This window comes from Argentina silus, assembly GCF_951799395.1.
Source record: "Argentina silus genome assembly, chromosome: 18".
Lineage (NCBI taxonomy): Eukaryota > Metazoa > Chordata > Actinopteri > Argentiniformes > Argentinidae > Argentina > Argentina silus.
Genome location: NC_139672.1, coordinates 12,241,164 through 12,265,795, shown reverse-complemented (window position 1 = coordinate 12,265,795; position 24,632 = coordinate 12,241,164). Strand labels below are relative to the sequence as shown.

The 24,632-nt window shown below is 44.0% G+C and overlaps 1 protein-coding gene across 2 annotated transcripts in view; it reads right to left on the bottom strand.

Annotated features, from left to right (window-relative positions):
• agap3 (ArfGAP with GTPase domain, ankyrin repeat and PH domain 3) overlaps window positions 1-24,632 on the bottom strand; it is a gene marked incomplete at its 5' end in the record, with an annotated part of 116,463 nt that overhangs the window by 51,199 nt on the left and 40,632 nt on the right. Inside the window, 6 exons of one of the 2 annotated variants that reach the window (XM_083690229.1) lie at window positions 176-310; window positions 772-913; window positions 2,322-2,407; window positions 8,030-8,117; window positions 9,658-9,716; window positions 23,013-23,656. In XM_083690229.1, coding sequence (XP_083546355.1) covers window positions 176-310; window positions 772-913; window positions 2,322-2,407; window positions 8,030-8,117; window positions 9,658-9,716; window positions 23,013-23,133 — 631 coding nt within the window. Of the gene's footprint in view, window positions 1-175; window positions 311-771; window positions 914-2,321; window positions 2,408-8,029; window positions 8,118-9,657; window positions 9,717-23,012; window positions 23,657-24,632 lie in introns of those variants that run through there. The other variant, XM_083690228.1, reaches the window with a different exon arrangement.

Genomic DNA, 24,632 nt, shown 5'->3' with positions numbered 1-24,632 from the left:
TTTGATGGGTAGAAAACACGTTGGGTATGAGTTGGACTGTCATGCTGGGGATGGAGGAGTGGTAATTACCTTCTCCAAGCCCTACTGTATGCAAAATGTCCTACCCCGTATGTACAGATCAGTGAAAAGGGGTTCAAAGAAAATGTAGCACAAAAAAAGTATTATCTTATCTTACCATCCTGGAAGACTCTCTCCACGTTGAGTCCATAGGTGGAGCAGGTCTCATAGTAGGTGGAACGCTTCAGGTCATTGGACAGCTTCCTGGCCCGCGAGTCGTCGATCACTCTGGGGTTGGCAGCGCTGATGGCATCTGGACAGGGTCAAAACACACCATAAAACACCATGTATGGAATCAATAGTCATGTAGTAGACCAGATTAAAAAGACGATGAACATGTGGATTTAAGTTTGTCTTTGTGTGGTATAGACTCCTTTCAGAGTAAGGAATCAAATATGTGATTTTGTAATTTGGGTAATCACTTTATTCTAAGAAAAGTGCATGGGGATTCTAGATGTAAACATTTAGGGCCACAGATTAAGCATAGTCCAAGGCTAAATAAAATGTTTTTTATCAAAAATCTCCATTAGATATGCATTTTAGACTAGGATTAATTTTCCGGACCTAGATTAGGCCTAGTCCTGGACAAAGGATCATGAATCTCCATATAGACTGCTCTCAGGTCCAGGCTTAATCTGGATCCAGGAAGCTGCTCCATGGATGTTAACGTCTCATTGTGGTTTAAGTCATCTTTATGTCAGGTGTTTATGTCACCTTGCGTCCCGACCAGGACCATGGGGACCTCTGCTGTGTTCCTGTAGCTGGAGAGACGGAGGAAGTAGTTGTAGACCGTCTGGAAGCTGATCTCATCCTCCAAGCTGAAGACAAACACCACTGCGTCCACCCAGGCAGCAAACTGGGAGAGATACCAAAACAGAAGAACTATAAGCTTGAGAGAACACAAAGACATACGTTTCTCAATCACATTTTGCCATTTGAGGAATTTAATTTAAAGAGTTGGCATTAAATTAATTGAAGCTGATGAGGATGTTGACAATTGTAATCCATTTATTCTGGAGCACCAGAAACGTAATTCTATTATGACTCCCCTGATGGGGTTTGTGAATTAATAATAATTTCATGTTAACTTAATGAACAAATGAATGAGTGAACCTTAATGAATGAAGTTCACCTTTATAGCAGCTTTGAAAAAAATGCATTACTCTGAGAGTCAAGATATTCGTATGCAAAACAATTGTTTTTATTAATGGCTTGAATTCCAAATTTGGACAGAAGAGGGCAGCATAGTTACGTCAATAGTGGTGCAGTAGGGACACCAGTGAGCCTGTCAACAGATTCTAGGGGGAATCTCAATGAAATAGCAGACGCTGCTGCAATGAAAACCCCAGTACGCTGTGTTACCAGAGTGCAGAACCTTGTGTTGTTCCTGCAACAACACAAACTTAATCTCTTTGAGAATCAGCAGCGGGAGAACAGAGGAAAGGGGCTCCCTTGAGCAGAATAAGGAAATCGCATAATCACAATCGTTTGTCAGTAAGTGGCTAAGGAGAGTGCTAATGTTGATATCCATTTCTCTGTCTCTCCTCCTCCATTCAACATTCACATCGAGCCTGGGCTCCCGGGGGGAGGCGAGTGGGTTTAGTGTGGGGGGGGGGGGGGAATCTAACCTCCGAGTCACAGCTTTGCTCAGCCTCCTGCGAGTGGGAATGTCATGAAGGCCTTTAATTATACCTTGCTAATTACACAGGCAGCTGATGAGCGAGGAGCTAAAGTCATTTCCTATTCCCCTTGTCTCAGGAAGCATTAGCATAACGTTAGCATAACTCAGAGACCTTTGCCAGGGCAGGTATCAGTGACTGTTTTATCACACTCCCAATGTGGGGGGAAGGCTGGGGCGCCTGGACATTCTCCGTCGTTTGCTACCCCCTCTAGAGAGACATGAAATGGTACGACCAAAAGCGACACTGTGTTTCCCTAATTACAGGATGAGGATCTGGCAGAGCACAGCTGTGAAATGGGGGGGATGCAGACATAGGGACTCCTGTCTTCTCCATACCAATAGAAGAGTGTCTCATGCCACTGTAAGCTTGTTTTAGCTGGGTTTATTTATTTTTTTGGGAGGGGGGGGAAGGGAGTGCTTTGGGCATCATGACACTGCAAAACACACTGTAAAGCTGTTGAGAAATGGAGAGAACAGATATGAATGAACTCCAGGAGAGTAGTCTTTATCAGGAGGCAAGATCTTTTCAGAGAGATTAATCAACTCTGGAACCATATTGGATTAGAGGCCAGGACCACAATACCTGCTGCTCCGGAGGTCCTCCCTCATCTCTGATCAGAAGGAGGTAGCTCTGTCCATCCACCACGATCTCCTTCTTGAACCGTCCACCTGAGGAAGAGGAGAGAGATGTCAACCGGGTTGCTTATATACTGTGGTGTCCCGACCCACAGTTAACACACACCATTCTCACAATGTTCCCCCAACATTGTTGCTTGAAATGAAAGAATTACATGAACATTGGCATAACGTTGTTGAGGCAACGTTATTTTGTTTGCAGAGATTGTCAGTTGTTGGACATCAATTTAAACACCATCATTACCAATGCAAGAACAGTGAGCCTGCATGATAAGTTATACGAGACCACAACCTCACCCTAAGCTTGATCAAAAAAAGTCTCTCTATCTATGTAAAGTAAGTGCCATCTCCCTGATGTATGCTGTGAAACCCACATTTACCCACTCTACATTGAATTTGACAGATTTAGATTACTATTACCCAAGACTCACATTGATGATAATGGTTTTGATAAAAGTTTCCAGATCTGGCAGAAGTACATCTTGATTTCGAGAATTCAGCAGCAGAGCAGGGAGAGAAGCACAGTCTCTATGGTGCCAATTACGAAGAAGGGAAATTGCCATTTAGCGTGTCTAATGCACAGCTGCTGAGGGAACTCTAATTCGCTGAAATGTCACAGCGAACCATGGCACAAGACCTACCCCTGACTCCCTCCAAATTCACTTCAGAATCAAATCAACCTGCTGATCAGTTTCCATCACTCCACAAGCTATCTTTGTACACCACTTTATTAACCGCTGTTGTAGACAGACTAGGGTGCATCTTTTGTGAACTGTAATGAAGCATTCTTCAAGCACGTAGAATGATGTGGCCTGGAGACGGAGATAGACAAGATAGACAAGAGAGAGAGGAGATATATGGGGATGGAAGATAATAGACGAAGAAAAGAAAGAAAGAAAGAAAGAAAGAAAGAAAGAAATAATCCTTATCCTGAACTTTCTGTAGTTTATGTCCACAGGACAGTGAGGTGAAGGCGTAAAGCTACAGTGCTGCAAAAGCCTTGAATTTATTTTCCCTTTCTCCTTTTAATGCCATTTTCGTATTCCTTGCCGCTAGCGAAGCTGGCTGTAGATAAAAAAGAGACCAATGGGAATACCTCAGACAAAATTGGATTTTGCATATCATTGGAATGGTTAGAGATCCTGCGGAGATTAAAAACATTCAAATTAGAGAGTTGGGAGGCAAGAGGCGTTCCTGGGAAAGAAAACATTGCCTTTTGAATACAACATCAGCTTCAAGCAATCTTCAACAATATTGAATAATGTACAAATGAAAGGTGTGGTCATGTAATGCATGTTAAAAAGAAGATGCTGTAGGTGAAATTGAATTTAAAAAAATACTGTGCAGAAAAGGTCTGAGGCGAAGTATCAGAGGCAACACAGTTTGATATTTAATAATCAGATGTGTTAACAGTTTGTCCTCATAATATTATATAACAAGGGAGTGAGGAAGATAAACGCTTCTGGGAAGCCTTGACTTGCCTTTGTAGGTGTTTAATAACCCTATTATAACTCAACTACCAACATTATATTGACATATTGTTACATAGTCAGTCATTTTCTTTTGTCAAGGATCATTATTATTTGAGTAATAATATAACTACTACACAGGTATAAGATACATTTGATGTAAAGTTATCAAACATTCAAACTGACTTCAGAATAAATGCTGTGGGGTCACTGCTCTGATTGGACTGGCTGTGTAGTCTTCAAGGCAGTCAGTCAGTGTCCCAGGGCCAATATGCAATACAGATTCACTTTAGCCTCACTTCCACCCCTGTTAAGTCCACTTTAGCCCACTTGTCCAATGAGGGAATCTCCTAGACATCCCACCAGTCCGCCAGTTGGATTGTGTAATAGCCAGAGAGGTGCTCACAGAAGCTGGGCCAAGCTCTCGTCCACTGAAGTTACAAAGCATTGAGATATTAGCAATCAGGCTGGGCGCCGATGTCTCCACATGCTGGGAATACCCATTTTAGCAGTATCAATACCTTCATCAGAGAGTGAAGAAGTTTGGGGCAAAATGCCAGCCCCACTTAATTTGGATAGCCCCTTACAGACAGTTTCTTTTTTTTTTTAAAGTGCCTGTTGAAGGTGAGGCTGGAGGAGGTAGCATGATCCCGTCCTGCGATTTCTACCTCCACCAGCCTCCACTGGTCTATAGATTATCAACTGCAACTCTGTTGAAATGCAACAATATTTAAGTTAAACCCCAAAAGAGCTAGGGTTAGGGTTAGGTTGAGGATTATGTTTAGGATCCGTGGATGGTTTGTTGATAGTTAGTTGAACATCTACATGTAATCCTATAAATCTGTAGCAGACTATACAAATAAAGAATTCCAAATAATTTATTTTTTCCAGATTGTAGAAGAGGTGAATGGACTACAACCCCTTGAAAATCGTACAATGAGCGAGTGTTAAGCCATATGACCTGACGGTGTGAGCCTGAGGGTGCTCAAAGTCTGCGCGGACCAGCTGTGTGGAGTACTCCAGTACCTCTTTAACCTGAGCCTCAGTCTGGAAAAGGTCCTGTCAATGTGGAAAACATCTTGCCTGGTACTGGTACTAAAGACAAGGAACCCCAGTGTTCTGAATGACTATAGACCAGTAGCCTTGACATCCCACATCATGAAGACCATAGAAAGACTGGTGCTATCACATAAAGCCCCTGGTGAAGACTTCCTTGGACCCCCTGCAGGGATGTGTCGGACTGGTGGTGTGCAGCACTGGTGCAGGGGACAGTTCTGGCTCCCTTCTTCTTCACCCTCTATAGCTTGGAGTTCAGGCACAACACAGATACCTGCCATCTGCAGAAGTTCTCGGACGATTCTGCTATTGTGGGATGTGTCAGTGGAGGCCAGGAGACCGAGTTCAGAAGACTGGTGGACAGTTTTGTTGAGTGATGAGAGCAGAAGCACCTGCTATTCAATATCAGCAAGACAAAGGAGATGGTGGTGGACTTTAGGAGGACTAGGGTCCCCCTGTCTCCTGTTTCCATCCAGGGAGAGGATGTGGAGGTGGTCCAGAGCCACAAGTACCTGGGGGTGCACCTGGACAATAAACTGGACTGGACTGATAACACAGATGCCCTGTACAAGAGGGGCCAGAGCCAGCTTTATTTCCTGAGGAGGCTCAAGTCCTTTGGCATGTGCAGGACTCTGCTGAACATGTTCTACCAGTCAGTGGTGGCCAGCGCAGTGCTGTACGTGGTGGTATGCTGGGAAGGCAGCATCAAGGAAGGTGAGACCAAGAGGCTGAGCACACTTATTAGGAAAGCTGGTTCTGTCCTCGGGGTCACCCTGGACATTGTGGAGGAGGTGGCCAATAGGAGGACTCCTGGCCATCATGGACAACCCCTCCCATCCCCTACATGACACTGTGGCAGAGCAGAGAAGCTCCTTTAGCAACAGACTACTACAACCATGTTGCACTAAGGAGCACTATAGGAGGTATTTTATGCCTGTCGCAATAAGACTACAACTCCTCCGGCTGGCTCGATTGGGGTGATCAGAGTCAGGCTGGGGGATGTTAAATCGTACTGGACTGTTGTTACTGCATAAATTGTTTCAGATGTCTATTATATTCTATTATTCTATTGTCACTTTATTTTGTTGTTGTTGTTTGGTTGTTTGTGAAGGGAGCTGCTGCTGAACGCCTTAATTTCCCATCGGGGATCAATAAAGTACCTACCTATCTATCTATCTATCTATCTATCTATCTATCTATCTATCTAATGCAGCTGTGTTGCTGCCATACGTGAAAGGGAGAGCTGCACACTTAAGTAAGCCTATATATTTAGGTTACATAAACCCCCCCCCCCCCCCCCCCCCCCCCCGCGCCTTCGTCTCCTTTCAGAACCAAGCCCAGACAACATATCCTGGGGATAAACCATCCGTACTACTGAACATCTGCATTTGAGAGAAGGGCTAATTAGGCAACCTCAATTGCAGACCAATAACGAAAGGCACTCCCAAGTCTGCAGAAGGGGTAGCAAGTGGATTAAATGACTTCCTAAATGTGGAATCTTACAACAGACGGGTGTATCTATCCTTTCAACACTGTCACATATAAATATAGAAATATTGATGGTAACAATTACACTGTAATTGCACTGGACTGTACAGAGAAGTCTAATAACGGATTTGCAACAGCCCCTTCCTAGAGATGCTAAAGTTGTGGGCTTGATTAACACGCAGTGAGCATACTGTACCAGCTAACGCGGAGGCTCAGACCTTGACACAGAGCCACAATCCAACGGAGCCTGATCCTGTTGCCATGGTAACACCCCCCCCCCCCCCCTCCCCTCCCCTCCCCTCTCCAGTACCTTTTCAGCTATCACAGCAACAGCACAAGAACAAAACGTTGTAGAGCTGGCAGACCCTGTGAAACAAACAGACAACACTACACTCTCCTTAGCAAAGTGGCCTCGGTAAGTCCACAGTGAGGCTATTGTTTTTAAAATCAGGGCAAGAGCTACATGCTAGAGCTAGGGAATGACACTAAGGTAGACCCTGTTGTTGGGCATTGGAAACCTGCAAATAATGGGAAGGTTTGTTGTGTACAGTATCACAGCAACCTGCAAGAATCTGTGCAAAACGCAGTAAGAAACAACATGTTTCCTTAATTACACAAATAGCATTCCGGTTCTGCTTTTCCAGCATTTTTGTCATTGATTTCTCAAGGACTAATTAACATTGAGAATTTTTTCCCCATGGTGAGGCAAAAAATGCCAGAAACTAATTATGCATTTCATGTCTCATCCTTGCTATAATTACACAAAAATGAGACACTACAAAACCGCTCCAAGAGTGTCGCTTAACCCCAGGTTTGCCAACATCTTTGTAGTTTTGGAGAGCTTTTATCTCTAATTCAGCCAAGGTCTGAACAAACTCATTATGACATTGGCGATAGTGAAAATAGAGCAATTCTCATTCCGTGAAATGAAATTGGACCCCAAACTCTCAAGATATTAACTTCCAACTGCAGTCATGCCCTCTCTTTCTCACCCTCAGAACTCGCCAACGCAGAAACTGTCTATGTTCATGGCAGCGAATCTCCCACCCCTCAGAAAACGAGAGGTTTTTACTAGGATTTGTGCTTTAAGCCCAGGTCTTAGTTTTACCTTGATGTGTTGGGAATTATTATTCTACACACAACCCTCTCTTTCATTTGCTCCGTCATTGTATCTTTGCTCTGTTTGGCAGTAGGAAAGAAAAGACAGGGGGAGGAGGGTAAATGGATGACAAGCCAATTATCTCTATGCCATCTCCTTCCACATCCTTCAGTCTGAGATATATCTGATACTACCGTCTACTGATACAAAACAATAATAAAAACAGAAAACACACCAATGTCTAGCTTCAAAATCTATTCGCTAATAAGCAAAGATGATGCAGTGTTCCTTCTCCTCTCGATATCGTCTATGGGTACAGAGTCAGCTAATTATGAATGTCAGTTGATGTTGGGGGGGTTTTTCCCCTCTATAGATCAGCTAACTATCATGTTATATAATATTTTGACCACCCCCCCATCCCCTGCTTTTATGTGTTGACTGACAAGATTGTCTAATGTAGCTGATGACTTTTTAGCTCTTTCAAAGGTGTAACACCAGTCTCTCCCCCCAGGCTCTCTCCCAGTAACATGCGAACACTCTTACCTTCAGGGGACTCCTCCTGCACATATGTGCCTGTCAGGTACCGGTGGACCAGGGCCGACTTCCCGCTGGACAGATTACCCACAATGCCCTGTGAACACAACAAAAACAACAAGGCGACACTGTCAACACAGTTCACTTGAGTACAGTACAGTATGTTGTATGGAAGAAGGCTATCCCACAGCAAACTGATTTTCATGCGTAAATAGCTATGATGCTGGTCAAATGGCAAGGTTGCAAAGGATACAATATTGTGGGTTCAGCTGCTGTACATTCTTCCCGCTCCCTAAACCCCTTTCTGTATGTTTAGGCACTGACTGCTACCGTGCCTCCAGGGGATGAGTGGTGGAGGGTGGGCTGATGATGCCAGCGTGTCTGGGGGAGAACAAAGGCCTCCAACACGCCCTCATCCCCTCCTCATCCCCTCCTCTTCTTTATATCATTAGTGGGTGGTAAACTCAGGTATGGTTCTAATTACAGGGGAGCCAGGCTGCATGCAGGATCTGTAAGGCCTACATGGAATCTCTCCTCTCTGTCATCGTATTTATGGATTTCTTTGTAGAGGAAAAGGAGTAATCTATCAAGTACAGCGTAAGGAAAAGCTACTCACAACTAAAACACACTACAAAAGAACTGGGGTGTTGTGTCGGAACTATAAAGCTTTGTAACCCTGCTGGTTTGCAGCCATCATTAAGCGAGCCTGCTGCATCAGCAGAATTCAAGCAGATGAAAGTGAAGCTGGCTCTGAGTAAATTCCACTGTAGGTGCTGGTATCGGTGGTCAATTACTTTGAAATATTTTTTAATGAAAAGTCTTTGGAAAGATGGTACAGCGTCATCTTAAGTCCCCCATGAGTGCAATATGACAGCATGTGCCTGACTCTTGTGGATACCATAATTTCTGTATGAACTACTTCTGTCCAAAATGGCCATCTGGAACTCCAGAAATAATTGAAATAGTCTGTCCTTCCTCTGACAACTTATTCTGTCTATCCTGCTGCTTCAAATCCAGTTAACTAAACCCCTGGGTGTGTGGAGTATGCCACTTAACAATCTTTGCTACATAAAAGGAAGTGGACACTTTTGACGAGCCTGTGGTTAAAATGCATGTTTTTTTATTGAAGTTCTATTGAAGTTCCCCCCTTTTGAGTGAGCAGTATTCCAGATCCACCAAGAGTTCTGTCAGATGTGACACATCACTCTAATATATCCTCTGAAGACAAACATACTATCAATAGTACAGTATTTACCACCAAAAACATTGAAAATGTGGATTATTGGTAACAACAACCCTATTGGCAGGTTTGGTGCGTTTGGCAGTGGTTTGCGCCGCTGCGCTGGCGGGTGGATGAGATCCAGGACGTGCCATCCATCTAGCCCAAAACTGTCACTCATCCCTGCAAGCCACCCCGCATTTCCATGCCAACACATCTCATTAAAAATCATAAATTCTGTGCCAGGGGAAAATCCAGCCAATTTCTCCACTCTATCCTCTCATGCAAAATGCGAAAAACGGAATTACATGCATACAGCATGCAGTCTCATTGACATTAAAATCAATCCGATGCTAATGGTGAGATACTCTCTAGGGGATGTGCTAAATAAACATGGTTTTAGGTCATGCATACTCACCACTTTGAGCTCTGGCACTGATCGACTCAATGTCCATTCCTGGCTGTTGACGAAAGAGTCTGAAAGAAAGAAAATAACAAATGTCATTTAAGTTAGGGCACTAAATGGTAAGCCTTCTTGTTCACTCCCCGTAACTGTTTCCTGAATGTCCGTGGACCCAAAGAAAACCTGCTGTTCCTCTCTCTCTAACTCACTTCTGATAATGTAGGTTGTCCGTTTGTATACAGAAAATGTTTCTTTTGAAGGACCAATTTTGGTTTAGAAGGACCACTCCCACATTCAGGTTAATCAGTATTTTGGAGCCATTTGTGACAATATTTTGAATCTCTCCTTTTTTTAATTCACCTCACTTTGAGGAAAACTCTGAAGAAGCTGCTGCTTCTTCAAGTGAAGAGCGAGAGATTACCACACGTGACCCAACATGTTTCCTCAATCAGTGACAACACTTAGGGCTGGGAAAACCTGACTGGATCATCATGTTTGTGAAATAAAAACAAACATTAAACATTCTGACAGAATATAATCATAGTTTGAAAAGGCAATACAGAAAACACTCAACAGTACAATTATAGGGGTTAAAGCCACAAGCATTATTCATGTTTTTCGCTTCAGGGTATCTCCATGACCGAACACACAGAACTTCTCCCCAGGGACGCGCCATTGAAGGGGTGTCTGCATATGTCACAACAAATGCAGACAAAATACCACCTTCCTGTTTCGGTTCACGACCTTCCCATTACCAGCGCCCCAAACCCTCCACTATCTAAACCCCCCCATGGAGATACCATCTCCAACAAGGGGGGTGCAGACAGCCTGTCTCTAGGCAACAAGGTGTAAAACCAGGCGGCTGATTTTTTATTTTTTTATCAGAGATACCATCACAGAATAGTATACAGTAGCAGCAATTAAAGTATCCATTCGTTGTCATCCTTCAAAAATAATTTCATGGATTGTTTTTATGACATTAGCATGTTTGACTCAAAGGCAAATAGAGACCGCTCAAAACTCCAGGTGGCTCCGAGACCGACTTCCCACAAAGAAAGACCACTCCTGAAACGTTTAGGCCAGTTTGAAGCCACAAAGCTTTCTTATTGTGCTGACACATTGCTACTCTGTAAAATAATATGCATGTTGTTGTTACGGTTACCTCACTTACTGTATTCCTGGGTGAGAGAGGAGCATCCCAAACAGTGCTGGTGGAATGTTTTCACCATGCTTTGTGTGACGGAGAGTGGTTTTGAATAGCAGGCCTTGTGTTAAGCCCTCTCAAAACTAGTTTGACACTTTGCCTTGAACATGCTAGAACATGAGCAACCACACTCATGTTCTTCAGCTCTGCAACTTGAGAGTGAGTGAGTGAGGTTCACAAGTGGTAGAGTGAGGTTTGTATGAGGTTTGCCACTCACTTTGTCAAGCTTTTTTTTTAGTAAATTACGACATTTCAATAAATACAATGTCAATTTTGAATGCTTGTTTTAGCCAAATGTTTAACCAATTTGTGTTAAACGTCAGACAGACCATAATTTCCACTGTTCTCACAATGTCCCTAAAAGATGGACAAAATCGCACACAAAGGAAGACCCAAATAGATAGGCCATCCAGTGGAATCTGAGGTCATCAGACAGATGGGGCTCTGTGGTCTTGTTGACCACTTCTGGTTTAGGATAGTGGGAGCACCAGAATAGCACATTCTCTTATCACTGACCTTAACGACCCCACTCATCTTCTGCCTTTCAGAGGAATCAGCCACAGAGAGAGGAGTACAGGCAGAAAGAGAATACAGGCTTAATACACATGGATCTTTCCTGAAATAATCATCTTTTATAAAAAGCCCACCCCCTGCATTTGGCACAGCGATAGCCTACTAAGAATAGGCCTATTTCTGTATACCAGTGTATGTTGTTGTCTTTGATCATGTCTGTATGAACTGCTGCTGCACAACAAATTGTCTCTCTGAGGACATTAACGTTTTCTGAATCTGACTGGGTTGTTTATTTCCTACTCAATACTATGTTTGGTGGCTATCCTCATCAATCTGTAACATACAGTAAGGGGATGCCGAAAGAATGCCACCCTTCGAACAGAAATGGCCAGTCCTCTGCTCAGAGGACTGGTAAATGTGTTTTTGTACCTTGCATTACATCATACATAAAAAAATTGCACACCCCCTCCCAATCAAGCTATCTGGGTGCAGAATGCATATGAAAAGAGAATGAGCCCCAATGTCTGTGTTGTTCACAGAGGACACCAGTGCCTTTGTTTCTGTGAGGGGAGAAATTGCATCGCCGGCTTGTTTGTCACGTTTTTCACTTCACTGCTCCTGTCCACTCTGATAAAAATTAGTATTCAATCCGAGGGCACTGAGGCACGATTAGCCCATCTTATTGAATTTGGGAGAAAGGAAAACGCAAAGAGAGCAGAAAGCAGCCCTCGTTTCTGCAGTGTGTTAGTGTGTGTGTGTGTGTGTGTGTGTGTGTGTGTAACTCGGGAATGAGAGGGAGGACAAGAGTGAGGTCTAACCTCCACGCTGAGGCCTAAGATACTTTCCCACCATCAAAAATTACAGTGTGTAAATTTAGCTTGTCGAAGTATTTTTACATCCCTCATTGCAATGTAAACCACATTGCTTGTTACCCACAGCCATTTCCACTGATTAGGGGTACACTGTACTTACAGTACACACAGTGCAGCTCTTTGACATAATCACCCTGAATCATCTCCCATCTCATCTTGTAGTGCTCTGCAGAGCCATTCACAAAGCTGTCAACTCAGTTCGAGCCCTTATCATGATCTGCTCTGAACAGCAGACAAAGTCATTTGGACTCAGAAGGGATATGTGAAAAGCACAATCAGTAGTAAAACGGGCAAAAGCTGCACGCCAACCGATCTATTCCAATGCGTACAGACGAGCTGACTTAAAGGTCTTAAAGCGTTGTGTTGTCAGAGGCTTGGTATTGATTGTTTCCTTGGAAATACATTGGATGTCGGTGTTGAACAGAATTCTCATTGAACCTGCGGTAGACAAATTGGATTTTGAGAGATCTAACATTCCTTCAGTCATTCTTGACTGGCCAGAAAAGGTAGACTTGAGAATGGAATGAGAATGGAATCAGCCTTGCAGTTTATACTAAGCTTTTCCATGTTCCAACGTAATGCTGTGCAAAAATAACCTTGAAAAGACCCAGCTAAAGACTCCAGAGACCCATCAACATCTCTACTTTGACCTGTTTACTGATGGAAAAAATGTCTCTTGAACATACATTATGGATCTCTACTGTGCTGTTCTGTCAACACCGTAACATTTGACTCCAACACATTGCTGAATGGTCCATCCAACTCCCTGCATTTCAACTCCCTGAGTCCAACAATTTCAATGGATTTTGACAACTTCATTTAGTAAAGCTATTTCCCTTGAGAGGCATGGAGTAGCAGGGCACTTGTGCTAGCCTTCTATCGAAGCGAGAGTCTCAAGTGGTCATGGTGAGCGAGAGATAGGAACGGCATAGCCAGAATAAGGAGTCATATTCAATTATTAACCGTGCCTCCTCTCCTCAGACTGTGACTCACTCACTGACTTTCTGGGTCCATAGTGTATTTCGCTCTCCTGCAGCAGTTGGGTCTGCATTATTACACTGTCACTGTTGTTTCCCCCAATTTATTTGAAAGTGACACATTCTGTTTGTCATAATGGTAAAACTAAATCAGCTGCAGGGAAGCTGGCTCACTGAGAGAAGCTTTTGCTGGGGGAATTGAATAAGCAAATATGTCTTTCACATGCACTCTGTCTGAGGAGTAATTGGAAAAGCAAGAGACAAACTTAAGAGGAACAGATAACATATACAGAATGGAAATGCTTTTGGCAGTAATTCATTGCTGTATGAAAACTAATGGAATGAACAGCATGAATGTCAGTCATATGATGAAAGAACTAGACCAATGTCTAAACCACATGGGAGATTTTCGACAACTTTCAATGAACAATGACAAGTCAAGGCAAGATAAATACATCTCAATGAATGAACTCCGACCACATGGTTCAATGATCACCCATCCGCGGGCCTGACAGGAATGGCATTGTTCATCCACAGGTGGGGGTGGGGACGAGGGCCTCAACACCTCAGCCCTGGTGTGGGTTTACACTAAAGGAAAAAAGCCTTCACAGAAAATAGCTCATCATAGCCCAACAGCTGCATTGCATTTAGGGATGGGTCCGGTTCAGGTTTTTGGTTATTGATTCATTGATGGTTGCCAGGGTTGATTAATCGATGTGGTGCAGTGGTGCATGATTTCAATTAAAATGTTGCTCATTTTTATGAAATCAATTATGACTGCAGAGCTTGACCAGCCCACCAGGAGTGATGTGATAGTGACAGAGAGGGAATGAAAGAGCAGGGTCTGCTTTTGTTGGATAAAATGAGACAAATCCCACAGACAAGTGGCTTGCTTCAATTGAGCCACTGAAAGTGAGAGAAAATGTTTAGATTAATCGAATAATCTAACCCAGGCATGGTGTGGGTTTGTATGTTTGTAGTGGCCCATTGCCCGCTTTTAAGTGGCCCGGCATGAGTATAAAAAATAAAATGGAATGTGGCCCGTTAGAAAATAATCTCTAATAATGAATTTCACTGTATGTACATTGCACTTCTTAGTTTCAACACTAGGTGTCGCTACCATTTTTAACAACTACTACACCGACTATTGCAATGATTGCTCATAGATGAAAACATTTACCTCAGTTAAAAAAAAAAATGTTTACCTCAGTTGATTAAACATGGTGGAACCAAAAAGACGGAAAATAGCAAGGGAGTGCCAAAAACTTCAGACACAGTGGGAAAATGAATACTTTTTCACTGAAGTCAAGGGGAAGTGTGTTTGTTTGATTTGCATGGAATCTGTTGCGGTGACGAAAGATTATAATGTTCGAAGACACTACGAAACAAAACATCAGTCCTACACTTCTTACACTGGCACAGAGCGAGAGCAGAAAGTTAAACATCAGACAGCTAGCCTGTAACTCAACAGCAGTATTATTTTTGTGCCAACAAAGTACAGGAAAATGCCACAATGGATAGCTACAAGGTAGCTCAGCTCATCGCCCAGCACGGAAAGCCGTTTTCGGGTTGGTAACTTTATTAAAAAGTGCCTCACTAAAGTTGCCAGGATAATGTGCCCAGAGAAAACCCAAGAATTCAACAACGTCAGTATGTCCAGTCGAGTCGAAGTCCTGTCAGCTAACTTAAAACTGTAATTGTCAGGCAAAGCTAGTGCATTTGATTTTTACTCGATTGCATGTGACGAGAGCACAGATACTACGGACATAGCCCAGCTGTTAATTTTTTGGCGGGGAGTTAACTACAACTTTTGCATCGCCGAGGAGCTGCTTGATCTTAGGAGTCTAAAGGGCACCACGATGGGTAAGGACATTTTTAAAGTTATATCCGCTGCAATCGACGACATGAAACTGCCCTGGGACAAGCTGTGTGGAGTTACAACGGATGAGGCACCAGCAATGAAAAGCGAGCGGAATGGGATGACTTCTATGGTGTACAGGAAGGTTCACGACAGTCATCCCATTCCGCTCGCCTTTCAAATGCACTGTATTATCCACCAAGAGGCACTCTGGGCCAAGGCAGTCCATCTCTGATGTGATGAACATTGTGGTGAAAACTATCAACCTAATTCGAGCATGAGCACTCTATCACAGAGAATTCCAGGTTTTCCTATCTGAAGTCGATGCTGAATACGGAGATGTAATCTACTACTCAGATGTGCGATGGCTCAGTCACGGCTCTGTACTGCAGCGGTTTTATTCCCTGAGATGTGAAATTGACCAGTTTTTGAAAGAGAAAGAAAGACCAACCTCTTCATGAACTGAGTGACCGTCTATGGTTGGCAGACCTGGCTTTTTTAGTTGATCTGACGAGCCAACTAAACACACTGAACAAGAGCCTGCAAGGCAAAGATCAGCTTGTGCCTCAACTGTACGCACGCCTGAAAGCGTTGTGTGAAGCTGTCTCTTTGAGACACAACTTCAATGTAGCGCACTTCCCCACACTGTTGGAACTTAAGGCCGCTTCCCCAAATGCCAACCTTCCTGCAAAAAAAGTGAAATGTGTGTCGCTGATCACATCTCTTCTGACAGAATTCAATCAGTGCTTCCAAGACTTTGCTGCCACTGAGAAAGACATCAAGCTCTTCACAACCCCCTTCTCAACTGATGCGGCAGAAATCGATGAGAGTATGCAATTGGAGGTTATTGAGATCCAATGCAACAATTCTCTGAAGAGTCAACATCAGCTTTTCCCCCTACCAGAGTTCTATCAGAGTTTGGAAAAGGCCAGGTTTCCTCTGATGAAGCGCCACGCAGCAAGAATGATGAGTCTGTTCGGCTCCACATACGTATGCAAGCTTTTCTCTGATGACTGAACAAAAGCCGACTAAGAACCAAGTTGACCGACAGCCATATCTGCGACGTTCTTCGCATCTCAACAACAAGACTTGCTCCTGACGTGCCAGCTATTCTTCAGTCCAAGGCGCAACATCACTGCTCCCATTGAGGGAACTGCTGTTCCCATCATCGGTGAGTTAAAAATGTATGACACAGTTAGTATTTGAAGTGTTTACAACCCCAATTACTTAATAAATGTAATCAATCAAATTGAATAAAACAATATTTAACAAGCGTTAGACTTTTTGATGTGCTAATAAGCACATTTACTTTATTTACATAGGCTACATAACAAGCTTATCCTGTAATACAGTTTATTTACTCCTCCCTTGCTTTGTAAATATTGCATTTCTACATTGTTTACAATTACATTATTGAACTTATGGACCACCAGCAATACCTTCATGGACCACCACTGACGCACACACACTATCTGTCTACTTTCAGCATTCTGAAAAACATCTTCACAAGAATTACCTGAAGGACCAGTCTGAATACTCGCAAGAAAGAGACGCTCAGGACTGCTGGAGAGTTGTGGTGGAATGTTGGAGACTACCTTGTCCCTTTCTTGATCTTTCCTCCTGTTCTTATTTTTCACCCCGTTTTTTATTTTGCACTGCTTTTTGAATGAGAGTTTTAAAGAGTTTTATTGTATTAATTTAAATTAAATTTAAGATAGAAATGCCTACTGTAATATGTGAGCACATCAATAAACTACTGTAATGTCAACAGGTAAACATTCAATGAATTTTCAATGGCACTGGGGTTTTCTGATCTAAAAACACAGTTTTTCTTGCAGTGTAACTGGTTGAAAACTGCCGTGGTTAATATTATTTGGCCTGTGACTCCTTATATTTTTCTGTGTGTGGCCCACAACCAAAAAAGTTTGGTCACCCCATATCTAACCCATCCCTAATAGAGAGTGAGTGAGTGTGTGAGTGAGTGTGTGAGTGAGTGAGTGTGAGTGTGAGTGTGAGTGTGAGTGTGAGTGTGAGTGTGCGTGTGCGTGTGCGTGTGTGTGTTGGGCTGGGCTTCTGAGCTCTTTGGATTAATTTTGCAGCCAAGTTGTCAAACACCTAGCAAGGCAGGTAGCAACAGGCGTCTAGGCCCGCCCAAGGCATTGAACACCTTCGCTGTAGTCAGTTCAGATTGACACACCTACATTCCTAATGCCTGACTGACTGACTGACTGACTGCACATTGGAAAACATATCACTAAATGTGCACCTAACACTACAAAGGATTCTGTGTCCTTGGAAACAGTTCTTTGGAAAATACAAATAGAATTGCAGATCAAGTGGACCTGCCCTTATTACAAGCTTATTGTTAGTATGAGGGTAGAAGACCAGCTCTGCCAGAAGAAATAACAACCCCAAATGAATCCAAACCTTGAAATAAAGGCCTTTCATGGTGAGCTGGTTTGCTCACAAATAAACAACTAATTAGGTATTCATAAGATATTTATAAGAAGCCAGAAAGTGTTTCACTGTAAAATGTGATCAAATGCATCTTGATTTTACATAGCAACAGGTTTTTTTGTTCCACACAAACGTCACAACAACAAAGCTTCTCACATGCATCAAAGATACTTCACACAGTCAACAGTCAGAGAATGCTAACCTTCAAGCTCAAGACGTCTCTCTACTCCCCATCATTACAGTATGTAAGCCCTCTTAATTTAGCCCTGCTGGGCTGCCAAAAGCATCGCTGTTACAGCCACTGGCTGCTTTAATGCTCCTGTTTAAGTTGTGTCCCTATGAGCCAGGCAGCATTACCCACTTGCATGGCTCTGTTTCTGGGTAACACAGAGATGGTGTTGTGGCAGTTACTCCAGCCCATTGTTAAAGCCCCCAAACCACCAATGAAAACTCCCTAGAAGTCATCCAAATGACATGAAAACCACTTTTGACCAGAAACTGGTTTCAGTGGTTTCTGTCCCCGAGTTTAATTTGAACAAAAATGCAATTCAACTGAAATGCTCCCTTGGAAAGTAAAATCAACATAACACAAAAGCTAGACGACAACAAATGTTTCTAACCTCTGGGACCTGAGGCCTTTGAATGCCATCCAAACCTAAATGTTTCCATGTGCTTTTCATTCGCCCTTTTCCTTAAAATAGTGTGCCCCTGTTTCGTATAAAAAGTGAACCTTTTTGTGGAGCGATTGTTGAGGGGGCTGTACAGGGAGCTGTAAGTGCTGGGGAATAAATTCATCAATCTCACAGGACTTACCTTGACCTTTGTCGCTATCAATGCCTGACACGGTGTCTATAGCAACTGGCTGTGTTGTTTTATTCCTAGCCAGGGGATATTTGCCAGTCTCTTTGCTCTGGGGCTGGGGTTCGCATTTGCTATTGGGCAGCTGCTGCTGCTCCTTCCTCCTAAAGCGGTTGGCTATGAGCTGCCATACACTAGGCTCTTCCTGGGCTGGTTTAGTGGACAGTTTGGCCGGGTAGAGAGGCACCTCCATCACCTTGACCTTCCCCCTGCTGTGGTACTGGATATATTGCATTCCCCCCCTTTCATCCTCCCGCTCGCAAGGAGGTGAAAGGGTCCTCCCGGTTAGGTAGGAGAAGGGCCGTGAGGGTAAAGCTGTCTGTTCCCCCATACTTTCAGTACGACAGCGTTCCTGTGCTGCATCATCCGAACCCTCTGGTTTCTCCCGAGGCCGATTCCTCCTGATACGTAGACTAAGGCTCCTGCGTAAGGAGCTCAAGGTTCTCTTGGGGGCATCGGGCCGGCTGGTGGGCTTGGGGGCCGAGTTTGCCTCCTTGTCCTTGCCCTGGGGTGGTCTACCAAACAACCTCCAGCTGAAGCCCCCTTTGAGGAGGCCTCCCCCCTCGCTGGCTGTGCAACTGTAGCCCCCCTGCCCTCCCTGCCTGTCCAGCTCGTCCTGAGACCCCCTCTTCATCAGCTCCAGCACAGTCATGCTAACGGGCCGCGGTTTCCAACTCCGCTGGCGGACCCCGGGAGCCCCCTCCTCTGGAACTGCCGGCTGCTGAGGGACCCCAGGCTTGAGTCCATCCACAGCCCGCAGCTCAGCCCTCCTGGTCCTGTGGGGCGGCTGGGGGGCGTCCACAGAGCTGGCCCTCCTGGTGGAGGTCTGCTGCTGGGGCCCAAGCTCCGGCAGGGCCAGATTGAGGCCTGCCGGCATGCACACGCTTCTGGGCCTCCTGGGTGGAAGTTTGTCCTGTTCACTAAGTGAGCCGCGTTGCTGCCTGACTAGGGAGCCATACATGCTCAGCGTTCTCCTGCCGAGTGGGGCTCCATCCTTGGGTGGCCTTCGCAGCAGGGCCCTGGGTAGAGAGCTGCTATGCCCTGGACTGGCGCCATGATCCCCAGATAGAAACACTTCAGTCAGGGGAGTAGGAGGTTCCTGGGTCTGTTCCTCTGGAGCTGGTGTGGCTGTGTCCACTCGTACCGCTGCTGCGCTCCCTTCTGGCTGAGAAGTAGCTGAGTTGTCGGAGGGCTGTTGCTGGAGAAACCGGTCCGTCTTCATTTTTTCCGCCTCCTCCTCCTCCTCCTCCTCCTCCACCACCACCTCTTCCCTCCTCCTCCCCGCTCTGCCTGTACGGCTCAGAGAGGGCCACCTGCCGAGCTCCTGCCGTGCCCTCCCTAGCCCCAGGCTGTGGCTGTCATCCAGCACCTGTACCTGGGCCTGGGCCCTGCTGACCTCTCCAGGTTGGCTCTCCTCCACTGAAGTGGGGGCTGTCTGGGCACGTCCCGCCTCATGCCCCCGCGTTTCGTTCAGGATTACCGAGACATGGTACACCGTCCTCCCAGACTGCTGCTGCTTCTGCCGGGCTACAGCCGTGGCCACAGGGATAGCATCCGCCGTTCGACTGCTCAGCAAAAGCATGGCAATGAGCACACGCACACACTCACGCACACACTCAGGCAGCAACACTCGACCTAGTGCTGTTTATGGTTGCTTTTTGAGTCCTTCACTTCCAGGCTGCATTCCAACCCCAGGCATAATCCTTCACCTTTGACATTGTAAAACAAAATACTTCAAACAAGCCTAAGCAAATCCTCCATGCCACCTCCATAACCCCCCCCTCCCCACCCCCCAGAGTCCTTCACTCAGCAGTCTTGCAAAGGCATTTGGATGGTGGATGCATTCTCTCCTCACTTTCCTCTACCTGTCCAAAGAAGTGAGCTGCTAAAAAAAAATAGCCTTTTTTCACTGTTTGCTTTGGAACAAACAAACACATGTTCGTCATACCTGTGAAGCTTGCAACATATGAAAAACTGATGCATTCTCCCTTCTTGGCAAGTTGCGAGTTGTGAGCAATCCTTTTTGCCGGCGGTACAGACAAGCGCCTTAATCTCTGAGCCCTTGCCGTGCTGAGCATGAGGGAGTGTGTCTGTTTGAACTTTCAGCCGCCTCCCAACCCCCCGGGACAGACAGAAAACAAGGAGCGGATCCCACGAGTTGCTTGGCATTAAACACACACACACCCCTGAGCTCCTTCACAGGATCTCTCAGGGGGAATTCGGCTCCCCAGAGATCAAAATGGACGACGGCGAAGCATAGGGTTGAGGGAAGAGTGAGCTGAGCATCCACTGCTGTCATCAACAAAGACCTTAGGATCCTAAACCAACTTCAATGAAAGAGGACTTTGTGTCCCTGGGGCCACCCTCTCTCCCTCCCTCCCTCCCTCCCTCTCTCTGTCTCACCATCAAGTTTTTCCTTGCAACAAGCAGGGAGAGAGAACACAAAAAAGGGGGAGATGTTTTCATGCTCACAAAGGAAGAGAGAGAGTGAGTGTAAACCAGGAACTCCCAGTACATCTTCCTCCATATAGCCAGGTTTTAGTATTCACTTAAAACACTGCTAATCTGAGGGTCTGCCAAAGGCAGACCACATGGGTCGCGCACAGGTGGGTCGGAGAGCTTTTAAAGGGCAAAAATGGAGAAATATATGTTCTCTTCTCTCACTGAGAAAACCTGGGAAAGCACAAAGCAGAGAGTAATTGTGCAAAAGTTGTGTGGGTTCCACTCACAGCAACACCACCTAACTTGGCAATCCTTCAACACGAACAGTAACAATTCCAGTGGATCCCACAGCAAAGGCTAGGCACAGTGTGCAGGGAGCTTAGGAATTCCTGGAATGACGATAACCATTTACGGCATGGGACAATTTATTTTTTACAGTGCCATTGATTACTGGGGGAATTCATTTTACATTCATTGTTATGTCAAATGTCATCTATGAATCTCCCTATAATTACAAATGTGGTTTTGGGGGGGCATATCAATCGAAGAATGTTTATAATTTCAAAGGAACAATTATTCAAATAATTATTAGCTCATAGGTCACACTTAAATTGATGTGTATTCAGCTCTTTAATTATTTGTTATTTCAGGCTCCAAAAGGCATTTTAGTGGTATTGTATAAACCACCACTTTCCAGCCTCATATTCTGCATTGGCAGAGCTTTGGTGTTCAATTAGGCACTGGTCATTCAAATAGGAGACAATCTGAATAACCATGCAGCCAAAGCTGACCAACTGGGTCAGGACCAATTACTTATTATTATCTCCATGGCACACCAAGTCAATTGATGGTGCAGTCAAAAGCAGTGCCCCCATGTGGTTATAAAAAGAAACATACTTTTCAGAGATCACAAGCAACTTTGGAAGTGTTCAACAGATGTGTACGTGCTTTAGAAACATATCAGTAATATGCATTATTAAATTAACAATAACACTTACAAAACACATGTTCATTAACAAAAATAGTTGTGTCAAATAAATAAATAATATTATGAGATATGATAACAATACAGTATATTATAGTCAAAATATGACTCTCTTGATGGGAATGTTCAGAGCACACCTTCCTGAGCATTTTGGGAAGCCTTCCTGAGAATACATCAAGGCAGACTACAGCAAAATAATTTTAAAAAGACAATCTGGGAATCGTACATCCATTCTTGGAATTATATATAGCCATTGATTCTTGAAGTATATAACTTATAAATGCCTCATGAAATTAGTTCAACAGTCTTACCTCATCAGAACTCACAATATAAGCTTGTTTTACTCCATTGTTTGTAAACAATGTAATTGTAAACAAACACTGTATAGCTTCAAAACATGGTTATGGATCTCATGGATGGTCAGCCATTGCATCCATAGCTCCATTTTTGCTTACATTTTTCTAGGCCAATCCCTCAGCTGTTGTTTGAATCCCAGATTGCTCCTTTAAATGAAGGAAACAGCACTTTGCCAACATGGTTCAACTGGATCCCTCCAGAAAGAAACCTGTTCTCTGTGAAACACCCTTGAGCCTTTTAATGATTTGGATACAGTATGATTTTTCGCATAATGAAACACTACTGGATCCCCAAACATGTTTTGGGACTGACCACATTTTCCTTATTGTAATCAAAAATGTTGAATTTGAAACTGCCACGTTGGAAAATACTATCTAGATATCACGACCGCATGTGTTGTTTACTTGACATGAAAAGATACTGTGATTTGAGGAAGTCAATGTTGTTATCATCTTATCTGTTGTTATCATAGACTCATACAAACGCCAACTATATACAGTTTTTGTTTTGTGTGACCAGGAAACTGACAGTAATCCTTTAAGGCACCTGAAGCAACCTTTGAGGAAAAAAAGGATGCGGCTATTTTTACTATTTAGGTAAATATCCCAATCCGTCTGTAGGTGAAAAGGTGAAACGCTACACTGTATAAATATAACATTACTATCTGCTGAAATACTTAAGAATGTAAATAGCTACCATATAATGTACATTTATCCCATTTCTCATACCTAAAACAACAGGTATGCTCTCATACCTAAAACAACTCTGCTGCCGTCATGACTCACAACTCTCATCTATTGACAGCTAAGTTGATCTGTGTGTGTTTAAAGCTGCAGTGAAGCGTTACCTGTGTCCAGGTAGCAGGGGTTGGGAATGACCTGAGGCTCATCAGCCAGCAGACAGTCTTCTTCGCTCCACTGGCTGTGGTGGTGTCTGGGCCGCCTGCGGCCCCCAAAGCACAGCATCATGGTCCCACGTTGTCACAAAGCACCCACTTTCCACAATGTAGCCATTAAAATTCACGTCATTCACGCTCTAAAATGACTGGGTGACCAGTTCCGATGTGAGGTCCTGCTGATTTCTTTATCAGTCCACTTCTCTCTTTCTTCTCAGTTTGTCCTTTGTCCACTAGAGCAGAGACTGCTGTTGTCCAATATTTGAACACTCTTGTGTGTAAAGATGTCATTTGCGATTTGGGGACAGCTCAAGAGTGCTGTGGCCACATGCAGAGCAGTACACTAACACACTAACCTGAACTAGGAGTTAGAAGACAGACCATGTGTCAGGTGTTTGGAGCCATTTCCTCGTAATCCCCTATGGAGGAGTGGTCTGGGTCCTCTCCTAGATGACACTGATTGGATTAAGTCTAATCCGCAGCCCCACAGCCAATATGGAGGTCCAGTAAGCTCTGGGAAGTCATTGGATCTCAATCTAGTCCCAGGGTAACAGAGGCTCCCTGTGTCTGTGTCTTTCTCTTTCTCTCTCCCTCAACTTCTGCACACGTCATTACCCTTGCATCCAGTAACTCTATCTGAACAGCAGTTGAAGGATTTGAAAAACTGGCTTGGCATGTTTAGGAGATCTGTGGGAGCCTGTGTGTGTGTGTGTGTGTGTGTGTGTGTCTTGGTGACATACACATAAGGGTACCATGGTAAAGCTCTATTGTTTTGGCAGCATGTGACCTGACTCTGTCCTTTCCATTCTTCCTATGTCACATTTTAGGTGCAGAATAGTAACAACAAATAATAATGATAACAATAATAATAATAATAATAATAAAGATTAAGGCACAAGTATAAGGCACTGAAATTAAGACACTCTTAAACGCAAACAAAACACAAACAAGTGTGGATGTATGCTTTTAAAAGTAATCAAAGACAATCAGAACCCCATCTCATAATGTGACGCCAAATGAATTGCCATTACAGATTAAACAAGTTAAAACACGATATTGTGATGGCGGAATCAGAGATAATTAATATTTAAATACTGTACCTCTGATTAAATTATGACATTTGTTAGAAATACGTTTCACTGAGGTAAGTTAAAATGTGAATGCTCGAGAAAGACATTTGTTTGGGCTATCTAGACTACAGGGAAATAGTGCCTGCATTTAATTCAGCACTGGTCTAATTAAATAGTTTTTATAGAAAAACTCATTACTGTCACGTAATTAGTTTTTTTTTCCTCTTTTGCCTTCTTCACTCTATTAATTTCAAATAGGAGCGATGCTATGCAACATAATTTGCTTCCCCAAAATGCACGGCAGATGCAGTACATGTCTCCACCAGAGGGGGGAAGTCACACCACTCTCACTCCTACTGAAACCAGTCTCGTACTTGATGACTGAAAAGACTAGTGTTCAAAGGATTCTGTTACGTAAGCACACTTCTTAGCAGTCTAGGTAGCTTTGCCATTGCTGTGAATCTAGAGCATCCCAGTTTGCACAGATAAGGCCCCAGAGTTG